Source organism: Molothrus aeneus, chromosome 3, assembly GCF_037042795.1.
Source record: "Molothrus aeneus isolate 106 chromosome 3, BPBGC_Maene_1.0, whole genome shotgun sequence".
Taxonomy (NCBI): domain Eukaryota; kingdom Metazoa; phylum Chordata; class Aves; order Passeriformes; family Icteridae; genus Molothrus; species Molothrus aeneus.
Window position 1 is genome coordinate 72,218,221 of NC_089648.1, and position 14,884 is coordinate 72,233,104.

Sequence of the window (14,884 nt, forward strand, 5' to 3'; positions counted from 1 at the left end):
TAACTGAGGCATGATAAAGAAAACACTAAAATCTAGGAATGTTAGATATGGACTATTCTTGAGTCCATCTTCTTAATTTAAATAATGACATAATTTTATGCTATTTCACATTACTATATTTAGTAGTGTAGTGTAGAAACTTAATTTATTTTTAGTTCAAAACTTTAGCTTCAAATATCAAAGTAGTAGTTATTTTTACTGAAATAGTCAGTATTTACCAAAGAACTTAGGCCTTTAAAACAAAATGTCATCACAGAAATTGCAATTCAAGCAGTAGCATAGAAGTTCAGTGGCATCAGACAAGTGCTCAAAGATGAAAAGGTATAGACACACTTACCTTTTGTCTCTTTTTTCCTATTAAAGGTTCTGGAGAAGCATCATATAACAGAAACGGATTCATCTGTACATACGAAAATCACCTGAAGCACAGAGTCTTAACATCAGTTTTTAAGCTGTCTGGCAGAAAGAACTATGAACCTGTTCCAGTTGCAAACTACACCTTATCACTTACAGCATCAAGTACTCTGGGTCCTCAGCTTTCATTTTCCAGTGAAATTGTTTCTGAAAAGATCAATAACATGAATACCAATAATGTCAATATGGAAGGGCAGCTGGAAGTGGCTTCAGTGTATGCAAAAAGTGTTTACACTCTGTCTACCACATACAATGAAAAGAGACGGATTTTAGAAGGAAAATCAAATCTGAAGTTGGAGTCTTCTTACCTTCAGGCTACCAATCAGATATCTGGCAGATACAGTGATGGTTCATTTTCCATTACTTCAGTTTCTGATGTACAAAATGAGCTATTAAAGAACACAGCTACACTGAAGTTTGAAAACAGCCAGCTGAAAATGTCATCTGAAACCAATGGGAGGTATCAACATACTGCTGGTATCAATAAGCTTGAAATAATTTTGTCAAAGAAGATGGCAGCACTTCGATCCGAATACCAAGCCACTTACAAGCAAATCCAGTATTTTGCTGTGTTTGCAGGTTCTCTCAATTCCCAGGACCTTGTTTTCAACACTGATATCTCCCTGACTGATCAGAAGAATCGAGCTGCACATAAGTCATCACTCAATGTCAATCGGTATGGTCTAGCCAGCAGTGCAACCACCAACATGCAGTTTAGTCCCTTGGCAATTCAGAGTGAAATGAATGCCAAGCTCGACACTGCTGGAGGCTCCATGTCACTGTCCTCTTCCGGGCGCTATGGGAAAAACAATGCAAAATTCAATGTAGGTGGAAGAGTGAGCCTAACAGAAATAACGCTGGGAAGTGAATATCAGAGTACGGTTCTGGGTATGGACAACAAACATGTTTTAAATTTCAGAGTTAATAGAGAAGGACTCAAGTTTTCAAATAATTTGCAGGGATCATTCAAAGAGATTAAGTTGGAGTACACAAATGATTTGAATATTCCAGGCTTATCCTTAACATTTGTTTCAAAATTAGACAACAGCTACGGCTTTGACAAGTTTCACAAACATGTTTTTGACCTTCAACTGGAGCCTAGCTCACTAACAGCTAAACTGAGCAATAATCTTAAATACACTAAAACGGAAGTTTCCAACAAAGCAGAACTTCTTCTCGAGCCTCTGAATATGAACTTGGTTGGCAATGTCAGAGGAGCCCATGGAACAGATGAAATAAGGCACACCTACACCCTTACATGTGCTGGTCTAACTGCAGACTTGAAAACAGACACCGTGGCAAATGTTCAAGGTGCAGCAGTGAGTCACAGAATTCATCTGGATGTGGCAGGACTTTCTTCCTCAGTTACCATGAACACAAACTGTGATTCCAAACCTCTCCGTTTCAGCAATGCTGTGCGTTCCACTATGGCCCCATTTGTCATCACAGCTGATGTACACACCAATGCTAATGGAAAGCTGCTTGCTGTGGGTGAACACACAGGAGATTTGTACAGCAAATTGCTGTTTAAAGCAGAGCCTCTTGCTTTCACTTTCTCCCATGATTACAGAGGCTCTACCAGCCATAACCTGAAGTCTAGAGGAAGGTACACTACCCTGCTTGACAACAAAGTTCAGATGCTTTTTACTCCATCGGAGCAGTCAAGTTCTTGGAAATTGAAAAGTCAGCTAAACAATAATGTATATTCACAAGATTTCAGCACTTACAATAATGCAGAAAAAATCGGTGTGGAACTTAATGGAAGAGCTTTAGCAGATCTCTCTGTAATGGACAGATCACTCATACTGCCATTAACATCTGAAGAAGTTAATTTAATTGATCTATTGGGTCTCAGGAACAGCATATCAGAGCCTCAAGAATTCAGCATCTCTGGCTTTGTGAAGTATGACAAAAATAAAGATATGCATGTTATTAGCCTACCCTTCTTGGAAAATTTGCCAGTTTACTTTGAAAAACTCAGAGGTACCATTCTATCCATACTGCAGCCCATACAACGTTATCTGAAGAGCGTAGATATAGAACAACACATGAAAAGATACAAGGCAACTTTGAACAAACTGCCACAGGACATTAATGATTACATGGACAAATTAGATATCAAAGGCAAAGTTAGCAGCATGAAAAATAATTTTGTTGCTTTCACAAAGGACTACAGAGTAACATCTGATGATCTCCAAATTATGCTGGAAAAAGCCATGGACAATCTTCAAGAAATACTGTCTCAGCTACAGATCTATCTGATAAAAGTTGAGGAATACATCAAAGACTGTTATGAGCAGTACGACATTAAAGCACTTATTGCACAGCTTCTTGATCAAATAGTTGAAACAATGACAGCTCTAGAAAACAAATATCAGGTAAGAACAACTGTAATCAACATCATTGAAAAATTGCGGGTTTTTTTCCAACAATATGATCTTAACGAAATCGGAAACAGCACTTTGGCTTGGATTAAAAATCTCGATGATGAGTACGGAATTACAGCTAAAATACAGGAAAAACTAGAATCACTCAAGATTCAGATTCAGAATATTGATCTCAGAAGCATTGCGGAAAATTTGAAACGACAGATTGAAGCGTTTGATGCTAAAGAATGTTTAGAAAAATTTAAGCGATCATTGCCAATCAAAAAAATTAATGAAATTCTTGAACAAATCAAAGACTTTATTCTAAATTGGATAGAGGAATATGAATTATCTGAGAAGATCAGCGCTTTTCGTGGTCGTATGCACAAATTGATTATAAAATATGAAATTGATAAGCAGATATATTTTTTAATTGACAGAATGATAGAACTGCTTAAAACGTACAGAATAAAAGAAACTGTCCAGAAACTGACCATCTACCTGCAAAATGCTGATGTGAAGTCATGCTTTGAGAAAGTTGTTGCTTTTGTTGATGATGCTGTCAAGAAAGTGCAAAACTTTGATTATGAAAAGATGATAAAGCAAGTCAACAAGTACCTTGACATGGTTATTAAAAAGCTCAAGGCTTTTGATTATGACCAATTTGTAGATGACACAAATAACAGAATTCGAGAAGTGACTCAGAAAATAAATGAGGAACTCAGAAATCTAGAACTTCCACAGAAAGCAGAAGCCCTGAAACAGTATATAAGAGATTTTAGAACTGTGATTTCAAAATACATGGAACAGGTAAAGGACACGAAGCTTGCTGCAGTAATTAACTGGTTTAGGGAGCTCATAGACTCAACAACATTTGCTAATCTCAAAGCCAAGGTAAATGAACATCTGGAAGACCTGCGAGAGAGGATTTCTGAAATGGATATTTCTCAGGAACTCCAGTGGTGTCTTCAGAAGATAAGCCAATTCTACAATTCTTTTGTCATATACATCTCTGACCAATGGAACACAGCTTCCAAAAAAATCACTGCGTTGGCTGAAGGGTATGATCTAAAAAATTGGGCTGAAAATGTAAAACAGTTTGTTGAAACTGGATTTAAAGTCCCTGAAATCAGGGCAGTTATAGTCACTATACCTGCCTTTGAGGTTAGTCTCCGAAGTCTTCGGGAAGCAACATTTCGAACACCAGAATTCATTGTCCCACTGAGTGATCTCCGTATCCCCTCCTATGAAATCAATATTAAGAGACTAAAGGACATGAAAATCCCAATGAAATTTACTACCCCAGAATTTAAAATTCTAAATACCTTTCCAATTCCTTCCTTCACAATTGACCTGATTGAAATTAAGCTTCTGATTGTGAGAACAATAGACAAATTCATGTCTGCAGAATTTCAGTTCCCATCTATCGATGTCTATTTGAAAGATCTGAAGATGAAAGATATGCCTTTTTCTGATATTTCTTTCCCAGAAATACAAATGCCTCAGGTTCAAATACCAGAATTATTGATTCCAAAGCTAAATCTAAATGAGCTCCAGATTCCTAACATGAAGATACCAGAGTTCCAGCTCCCACATATCCCACATACTGTGACTGTCCCTACATTTGGCAAGTTGTCTGGTGCTTTCAGAGTCACCTCTCCATTCTTCACACTGTCTACACAAGCTGAGCTTCGTAATACCACAACATCTGCAAACAGTCCAGAATTTGTTACCTCCATTTCAGCTCAAACAACATCCAAATTAGACTTCCTAGTTTTTAGCGTTACTGCAGATTCACGTCTGCTGGCCCCTGACATGAAACAGCTGAACCTTAAAAATGCCATGAAAGTCAACCATAGGTTCCTTAAAGTTGATCACACCAATGAAGTGGTATTTTTAGGGACCTCAGTAGTAGGTGAAGCTGAAACTAGAGCAAACCTAAATACAAAGAAAAATTCAGTAGAACTACAGAATAACTTAATGGTCAAGCTGCAAAGAAAAATTTGGATGCAGAGTGGATTGGCATATTCTCACAGACTGAATATTCCACAAGCTGATTTCTCTAGCCAGGCTGATCTGATCAATAACATGACAACAGAGGTAGAAGCAGGATACATATCATTTACCTCTGCTGGTAGAGGAAACTGGAAATGGGCTTCACCTAATTTCTCCAATGAAGGCACTCATGATTCACTTGCCACTTTCAAGATTGAGGGCCCCAGTATTACATTTTCTGCCAACAACAGAATAAATGATAAGTACCTGAAAGTCAACCAAGCCATGAAATATGAATGTCATTCCTTAATGTTTGCAGTGCTTCAGATTCGGTCTGAAATGGAGTCACAGCGTGTGGGACGTAGCCTTCTGAATGTGCAAGGCACAGGAGATCTTCTAGGAATGAAAGTAGAATTAACAGGCTCTCACAATGCTCGGCTCCATGGACGGATTACTGGAACTGTAAATAATGAACTTTCCTTCTTGGCAAACCCTGCCGAAATTCGTCTTTCTACAAACAATGATGGAAATGTGAAAATCAGCTTCCCAATGAAACTAACTGGCAAAATTGACTTCCTGAATAACTATGGGTTCGCCCTCAGTTCTTCTGTTCAGCAGGTCAACTGGCAAGCTACTGGCAGATTCAATCAGTACAGATATTCCCATAATATGTCTGCTGGCAGCAATGATGACAGAATTGAAGCTCATATTGAAATGAATGGAGATGCCAACCTGGACTTCCTAAACATTCCTCTAAGCATTCCTCAGATTCAGATTCCCTACACTGGAATCAAAACTCCTCAGCTGAAAGATTATTCACTGTGGGAACAGCTAGGCCTGAAGGAATTACTGAAGACAACAAGACAATCCTTTGATTTAAATTTGAATGCTCAGTATGAGAAAAACAAAGACATGCATGCAATCCCACTTCCTCTAGCAAAAGTGCATGAAGTACTTAATAAGAACATCCTTTTATTCAACAAGCATTTTGAGAAAGGGAGAAATGCAGCTTTAGATTTTCTTACAAAGTCATATAATGAAGCCAAAACAAAACTGGACAAATACAAAATACAAACATCACTGAACAAAATACCACGGACCCTCACAATTCCAGGATACACCATTCCAGTTGTGAATATTGAAGTTTCTCCTTTCACTGCTGAGATGCCAGCCTTTGGTTTCACGCTTCCAAAAGAAATAAGCACAAGAGGATTCACAGTCCCAATAATTGGCTTTTCAGTTCCATCTTACACACTAGTTGTACCTTCTTTTGAGCTTCCGGTCCTTCATATCCCCCAGGATCTACGCACTCTAAAGCTTCCTAGATTCAGAATCAACAGCTCAGCAAACAACATCTTAGTTCCTGCCATGGGCAACATTACTTATGACTTCTCATTTAAATCCAGTGTAATCACTTTAACTGCAAATGCTGGGCTGTTCAATCAGTCAGATATTGTTGGACATCTCGGTGTCTCATCCTCTTCTGTCATTGAGGCTCTGCAATTTAAGCTGGATGGTTCAACTAGTTTGACAAGAAAAAGGGGGTTGAAGCTGGCCACAGCATTGTCCTTGAGTAACAACAAATATCTAGGAGGAAACCATGATAGCACTATCACTCTCTTAAAGAGGATGATGGAGACTACCGTGGCAACAAATATAGAAGTTGATACACCAGTTTTAAAAATGAATTTCAGCCAAGAACTTTCTGGAAATACAAAATCTAAACCCACTCTTTCCTCAGGGATAAAATTAATGTATGATTTTAATACTCCCAAATATGGTACCAGTGCTAAGGGAGAAATTGCTCACAAATTTGCTTTAGAGAGCCTGACATATTACATATCAGTAGAATCTTCTACAACTGGGGGTATTGACGGAGTATTTTACACTGGAAATGCATTTTCTGGGAGGTTAGACCATGAGGTAAATACCTATTTAAATGCTAATGGAGCTCGGTCATCCCTCAGATTCGAGGCCCACTCTAAAGCAGATGGACTCTGGATGATTGAAATCAAAGAATTACTTGCAGTTGAAGCCTCTACCCATCGTATTTATGCAGTCTGGGAGCACAATGGGAAGAATTATGCACGATGTACATCTCGTTTCACAACAACGGGAACTCAGAGATGCAAAGCCACCTTAGAGCTGGCTCCTTGGGATGTATCAGCAGATCTCCAGATTCAAGCCATTCAGCCAAATCCCTACCTGGGCATGGCATCAGTTAATGAGGCTGTTGTAGTGAAAATCAGTCCTGCAAACCAGAAAGCTGGATGGAAGGGTGAAGGCCAAATTCACTCATTATCTCTCAGTCATGATATGCAGTTATCAAATGAAAACTCAAAAGCAAAATTTGATATTTCTGGTTCTTTGGAAGGATACATGGACTTCCTCAAAGTCATCAAGTGTCCCATTTCTGAGAAGAGCTTATGGGATATTTTGAAGCTGGACGTCACTACCAGTGCTGACAGGAAACAGTACTTGAATGGCTCAGCATCACTCGTGTACACCAAGAGTGAGGATGGTTACTTTTTCCCCATTCCTGTGAATAAGCTGACCGATGGCTTCACTGTCACTATTCCTGGGTTACACCTAGAGGCTCCAAGCCCTGTCCTCAGCACTCCAGAGTTCAACCTTCCTTTCACCACTCTCCAGGTCCCAGCATACACTGTTGACTTGCGCAACATAAAAATTCCACAGACACTAAGCACAATGCCATTTGATGTCCATTTACCCACACTGCCAAAGCTGAGATTCCCCAAAGTGGATGTAGGAGCAAATTATATTACATTAGAAGAATATAAAATGCCATTTTTTGAGGTGACAATACCTGAATACCAAATAACTATGTCTCAATTCACTTTACCAAAGAGTGTTTCATTTGGCAGTTTCTCTGTAGATCTAGATGAAGTAGCTAATAAAATTGCAGATTTTGAAATGCCTACCATTACCATTCCTGAACAGAAAATTGAGATCCCCCCTCTGAAAGTATCCTTGCCTGCTGGAATTTACATCCCTTCATTTGGTGCCTTGACTGGATCTTTCAAAGTTGTTTCCCCTTTGTACAACGTCACATGGAGAACAGACTTGACAAATAAGAAGGATTCTTTTGAACATTCCATTGACTCTACCTGCAGCTCAACATTGCAATTCCTGGAATATGACCTGAATGGTAAGACATTAAAATTCTATATGCCATGATTTTGAGGGAAAAAATTGTTGTATTCTAGGATTTTCCAGATCTTTTTTCCCCAGAGTGTTGCATATGAAGGTGTTTCTGCCTGTTTAGCATTGATGTTAGATGACATTTCTTTTATCAGGAGTGGCATTTTTTCATAAATTAGTATCAGAGTCTCAGTCAGTCACTCTGAAGGCTAATGACTATATATATATAGCGTGTGTATCAGTCATATCCATGTTGAGATATAATGTGAATTTTAAAATGCTCCAGTTAAACAAATGTTTTCATGTCTTTTTATTTGGGACATTATGGGTATTCAGTATCTTGAAGCATAATTGGACATATCAGTGAAATACCCCAAAACTGGCTATCTAACATGCAACTGGATATGTCTTTTGTATTTTTTGTTGGTAATATACGCATTTGAAATCTTTTTCACAGTTGTTTCAAACTACGAATATAAAGAAGGTGTGTTTGTTATGAAGACAACTGGCAGCTTTTCACATCGTGACATGAGTGCAAACTACCAGGAAAATCTAACTATTTCAGGATTTCGGTAAAGATTTGCTCTAATAATGTAATTTATAATACACATAATTGCAAATGATATGTTGTTGCTTTGATCTCTAATACCCCAGGGTGCTTTGCAGTAATTAATAAGAACCTGTATGTATATCTACCTTGCCATTATGGGCTGTGTCCTTTTCCCTCTCAAGGTAACTTGAAAGCTGTTCCCTCTCAGGGTTTCTAGAACAGCTTTTCTCACCACCTCAGTGGTCAGAAAACCACTGAGACATAAACGCAGTATTTTATAATCAGAGCAGTTCTAGATCTAACCATCAACATAGCTGGGTTTCTTCCCAGTGGATCCCTCTGTCACCACAAGCCAGTACAGAGTAATTTTTATTCACAAGTGCCCACACCAGGAATTAGACTTGTCTCTCTTTCTGCCTGTTTCAATCTGCAAGTGTTGTGTTGATACATCCAAGGGACAGAATCAGTGAAGGCAAGTACAAATGCAAATAAACAGTAGTGCCTATACTTGTGTTGGTGGAAAAATTGCTGTCAGTTTGTAGAAATCTGTAGAAAGCTGATAATGGTACAGCTACAGCCTTTGTTTACCTGCCCTAATTTAATGAAAATTCACAACAGAGCTCAATATAGTTTTATCTAAAACAGGAAAATTGGAGTGACATGAAGTTTTGAATATGTCAGGATAAATTTTAAGAAATGTGGATAATAAACCTGATATTTTATTTTCATCATAAAAGCATTGTTTACTAACATATATATATATGAAATTATAAGTGGTATGATGTTCAGACATACATCATTTGGCTTGTGCTTTCTGCATTGCTTCATAGCTGTGTATTTACTGTGGTTGCAGAGGCATGGAGGACACTTTATCACTAGACATCATCAGCCCAACTTTCACAGATGTTCATGTACGTTACCAAGAGAATGAATGGAAATCATCAGGCTCAATATCCTCACCCTCAGCTGGGACCCTTGCTTATGTCATGGAAATGGACAATGAAACTTTAGTTGCCAGAATGTACTACCAAACTCAGGTAAGCTTGATATGAGCAATAAAAAGCAAAAATGTATGGTGTGGTCAGAGGAAAAGTTCCCTTTTAAATTTTGTGTGTGTTTATGTTGAGATATAAATTAACCACCAAATAAAAACTATAGTATCAGTAATTAAAGGTTTCATTCCCTACACTGGCCTTTCTAGTACTAAAAATAATATCTGTGTAAAGAGGTGTTTTCAAGCCCTTCACAGAGTTATTTTTTTCCATCTCCTGTGGTTAAGAAGGCACATCCACTGAAAGTGAAGAATGTACAAAGTCAGTTTTAGATAAGCTACCCATCAGGTTTAATAGATAGCCATCAGGCTACTTGGAATTACTACATAAGTGACCATTATAGGAATAAGGCGACTAGAAGAGGTCAGACCATCTGTGAAGTGTCTTTTTTAATGTGTTAATATTAATTTTTTAATCTGTTACAATACATGTTTTTATTATTGGCATACTACAATAATTTCCAAATTAAATATTACGTTCCAAACTTATATACTAAATTAGGGATCAGAAGCAACTCATAATTCACTATTTATTATAAAAATGGAAAAACTATACAGGTAAATATATTCTCATTTGAGGATTTATTAATTTCTCTGAATAACTGTCTAAATTGTCTCATTTATTTAAATGATTACAAAATTAAATCCTCTAACATTTTCATATTTAAAAAATCCTTTTTGAATTCACTTTAATTGATTTCAGGAATGAGTAGAAGGCTCATTTTCCCAAGTAATTCACCTGCCTTATGAGGCATGATTGGCATTTAATACAAAGGCAGGAAAAATCTTATTTGCAGTCAGATATTAAAGACCAGACTAAGTTATGTTCTAGTCTTGTGCTTTGAAGGAGCTTGAAATAGCTTGGTACAAGATAATTTCTTCCAAAATAAACTTTCAAGATGAGAGCAAACAGACAGCAAACAGACAGTGAACAAAAAATTGGAGAGTGCTTGTCTTAATAAATGGTAAAATTAAAGATGCAATAATGAGAATGTTAAAATACTCTCATAAATAATATTGGAGTTTTCTTACCCTGTTTTGTATTTTCAGTCTGCTCCCCAGAATGACATTGACATAATAAAAGGTGAGATATCCCTTAAAGAACCTGACCAGATTCAAATGAAATTCAACTGGAATGAGGATGCTGCCAAAGACTTGCTGTTGGGTCTGAAAGCAAGAGTGCCTAAAATGACACATGCAGTCTATAGATATGTTAATCGGTACCATAAGGAGCATACGGGACTGGAAATTAGTGCTGCCACCTTAAAGATGAAGAATATAATGCAGAATAATGCTGAAAAAGCATACACTTTTGCTGCAAATCAAATAGATGAAATAGATGCTCAGCTTCGCACAGCTGCCAATGAGGCCTCCGACAAATATCAGGAGCTGAAGTTCAAAGCTAAACGGCTTTATCGAAGAGCAGCAGATCAGGCTGAACACTTTGACTATCAAAGAATAAAAGCGGAAGTTTTGAATGTTTTAATTGACATAATAGAACAGTACCACCAGAAAATAAAACACGTAATTGACTCAGCCACTGAATTCCTGAAAACCACAAAATTTCAGGTCCCTGGGTTGTCTGAAAAGTACAGTGGTGCAGAAATATACCTCATGACTACAGAGAAGGTAGCAAAAACTGCTGATGTATGCCTTTCAAAACTTCAGGAGTACTTTGATGCCTTGATTGCAGCTATCAATGAGCTGGAAGTCAGACTTCCTGCTTCTGAAACAATTCTTAGAGGCCGTAATGTACTTGATCAAATTAAAGAAATGCTGAAAGATTTGCAGAACAAAATCAGGCAGACATTTGCTACTCTTCAGGAAGCTGACTTTGCAGGAAGGCTGAAGCAACTGAAACAAGCAGTGCAACAAGTTTTTCAGAAGGTAGAAGAAATGGTTAGAAGCTTGCAATCCAAAACTTTTGAAGACATCAAAGTCGAAACACAACAGCTGTACAAAGATGCAATGGCTTCAGAATTTGCCCAGAAGCTGAGATCCTTGACAAAAGATGTTAAAAAATACATTTCTCGGTTCAAAGACTTTAGCCAGAAGACATTCCAGGACCTTTCAAAAAAGCTGCACCAGCTCCTCCTCTATGTAAAGTCATTGCGGGAGGAATATTTTGATCCAACTACACTTGGATTGTCAGTGAAATACAATGAGGTGGAAGAAAAAGTACTGGGATGGCTGAAGAATATCATAGATCTTCTCGTAGATTGGCACAACCAGCATATTGGAGATCTTGCTGGCATTGCTACACGCCTGACAGACCAAGTAAGAGAATTGGTGGAAATCTACAGTCAGGAATATTATGACCTTATAACTGATTTTGAAGGAAAAGGAAAACAGAAGATCATGGAACTCTCATCTGCTGCTCAAGAAAAAATCCGATCTTGGTCTGCAGCTGCTAAGAGGAAAATTGATGAACATAACAAGCAACTCAAAGAAAAACTCCGGGAGATCTATGGGCAGCTTAGTCAGTCCCAAGAAAAGCTAATCAGTGAAGCCAAAAGGTTAATTGATTTAACTATAGAGAATTACTCTGCTTTCCTGCAATATCTCTCAGAGCTTCTTCACCGGCTTGAGCAAATAACAGCTGAGAGCATAAAGCCGTATGTAGCTGCTCATCAAGGAGAGCTTAGAATACAGGTGCCCATGTGACTGGAAGGCCATTTACCAAATGCCCCAAAAAAGCAGACAGGCACTCAGGAATAAAGTGGAAATGACACACATACTGATTCAGCAAGGCATTGAGAAAGGCTCCAAGAAATGGAAGGAAATGCAACACTTCACTAATAAACAACTTGACACTGAGTAAGTGAGTCCTCAGGAGATTATGGAAAATATCCAGCAGAACATGAACACCTGAATGGGCATGTAGAAGAGGAGAAGTAGCAAGTTTCTACCAAAATGTATTTAAATATAACAGCAATCAGTATACTGGAGCTTCAGGTATATATGTTTGAATCTGAATTTGTAAATGAAAACTTGATAATCTACACTAGGTTATTTTAATAAGCTTAATAAGCCAATAAATGAGTTCTTTATTACATTTTTGTGTCATTCATTACAACTACTTTTACTTGGAGCATAAGGCTTAATCCAACAATTTTCAAGGTCAATGGGAAGTCTTTTCTGTAATTTCACAATATGTTGGATCAAGTTAATAATGTGCAATGCATATTGTAAATAGTCACAAAAGCTATGGAATACATAGAATAAACAGGTTTTAAGATAAAGGTCACATTCATAAGCCAGTTGAAGGAAGACTTGGAAACACATCTATTTCCCAGCATAGAGATACCTTCATAGATAAGTAAGGAAAAGAGCATGTGTAAAACCATGAATTAAAAAAATTATAAATTCTGAAAATGGCATCAAAAATTGAAAATTAACATACAAATATGAATATATGTAGAAATCTGACTCCTGGAAATTTTCAGATAATAATACAAAGGTTTTTTTAATAAGAATTAATTTATGCATGTGTCAGTTTTCAGACAACTACACCAAGAATTTTATATGAGTTTTCTTTCTACTGGCTAATTTATATTTCAGAAATACAGGGTTTTCTCACCTGTTTCCCCATGATATTTCTGGTTTCACTTTAAATTGTCTGTTTTACTTATTATGAGTTTACTCAAGTGTCAAAGTTTCATGGACATCACTGTGTATGATAGAAGTCAAAAAGTTTTCCCCTCTTAGGCAGAAGCTTAGGCCATTTAAATGAACTGTCAGCTTAAAAGATGAATTTAAGATGTTGAAGAAGTTCCTCACAAAATAAGACTGTTTTTAAGTGGAAAATATGTTGAGCTGCAGTGGTGTACTATACAGACAGTCCTAGAGAAATGCATGCTCGGGCTGAAATAATGTTGCCTCTTTGAGAATAAACTTTTTGACAAAGAACACTAGAAATTTTGTGCACATGTCTGTTTTGATACAATCAATTCACTCTGTAATATGGTTCTTGCTTGTTCATTAATGGGAAAAACAGAGCTCTTTTCCTTCCATGGTGTGATGGAGTACATACATGAAGCAATGGAGCACCCAGACTTTGATATCCCTATTGATAGATAATATTATTATCTGAGTAAATTCACCAGTAATGATTTTTATCAGATAATGATTCTTATCAGGTACTTATCAGATTCTTACCTTTAACACAGAAGTCAGAATCTCACAAGCATGGTATTATACACACACCTATCTAGCTGACAGCAAGTGGTTATCTCTTAGAAAGTAAGGTAAATCAATTTTCTCTTCAGAGCTTTCAGACATCACAATTACAGCAAAAATTCTCAGAATAGGAGATAGAATAGTCCCCTGTGAACTACAAAATATGTTTTGATTCTGAATAGAACTAATCTGCATATGTTGCCCTGCCCAGTGGAACCAAAGGTATAAAAATCCCTGTTTACATGTTCTACTGAGCTCCCAGTAAAAAAGATGTTGGCTGCAGAGCCCTTTCACCTTCATTCACAAGGAAATCAAAGCCTATGGGTCACCTGATCTTTATTGGATGTCAGACTGCGCAACTCATTTCCCTGAATTTTTCCCTGAATTTTAACACAAATGTTTAAACACAACCAGATTTCTCAGCCACTGACTGATTATTGCTTCCCTTCATCAAGACAAACAACCCTGTGAAACAAAGGACAATAGAATAAATTATAATAGTTATGGGAGAAGAGCAATTTAAAGTTTTGTTTTCCTTTGTTTTTCCCCTCATGTCTATTTATTTCTGTCCATCATCCATTGTTCTTGGAAGGATTTTAAATGCTAAAAAATTATTTACTTATAAGGAATGGGTTAACTGAATAATAAATATGCCAAATAGTATAAATACTGGCTCCTATTGGCAAAAGTGAAGCTTCCCAAGAGCAAACACAATAGTTTGCACACTAAACTGTGGTTAGAGGTTAGAGGAGATTTCCAAGTCTCATAGCAGCATTGCTGCCAACTGGATTAAATCTCTCAATCCTGTAATCGATGTGCCATCTTGCAGTCATCCCACAGTTGGTCTGGGAGGGCCTGGAAGCAGAACACTGCTCTCAAAATTGATCTTACTGGAACTTACCTGATTTGTAAATCTCCAAACCAGAAAGGTAATCTCAAGCTCCCCTTTGAAACTCGAGCAATATTTTGACACAGGAAGAGGTTGCTTATGCTTGTGTGTGTGCATCACATGTGACACAAGCACTACAACAAGGTGACTCTTTAATTTCCAATCCTTTTCCTGTTGTTTGGTTGTTCTGCCGTTTTCTTTCAGAATCTCAAAAATTTTAGCCTTATTTCCCATGTAGTAAGCTACAGAAATATAGAAAAAAACACAATTATTCAAAT

General features: G+C 37.3%; 1 protein-coding gene across 1 annotated transcript in view; it reads left to right on the top strand.

Annotated features, from left to right (window-relative positions):
* The window catches only part of APOB (apolipoprotein B), a 35,435-nt gene extending 23,025 nt beyond the window's left edge, over positions 1–12,410 (top strand). The window contains 5 exon segments of the mRNA XM_066545839.1: positions 364–7,944; positions 8,395–8,509; positions 9,341–9,524; positions 10,589–12,198; positions 12,200–12,410. Of these exon segments, the coding sequence (XP_066401936.1) occupies positions 364–7,944; positions 8,395–8,509; positions 9,341–9,524; positions 10,589–12,198; positions 12,200–12,410 (9,701 nt within the window).
* Positions 12,411–14,884: the final 2,474 nt, after the last annotated feature.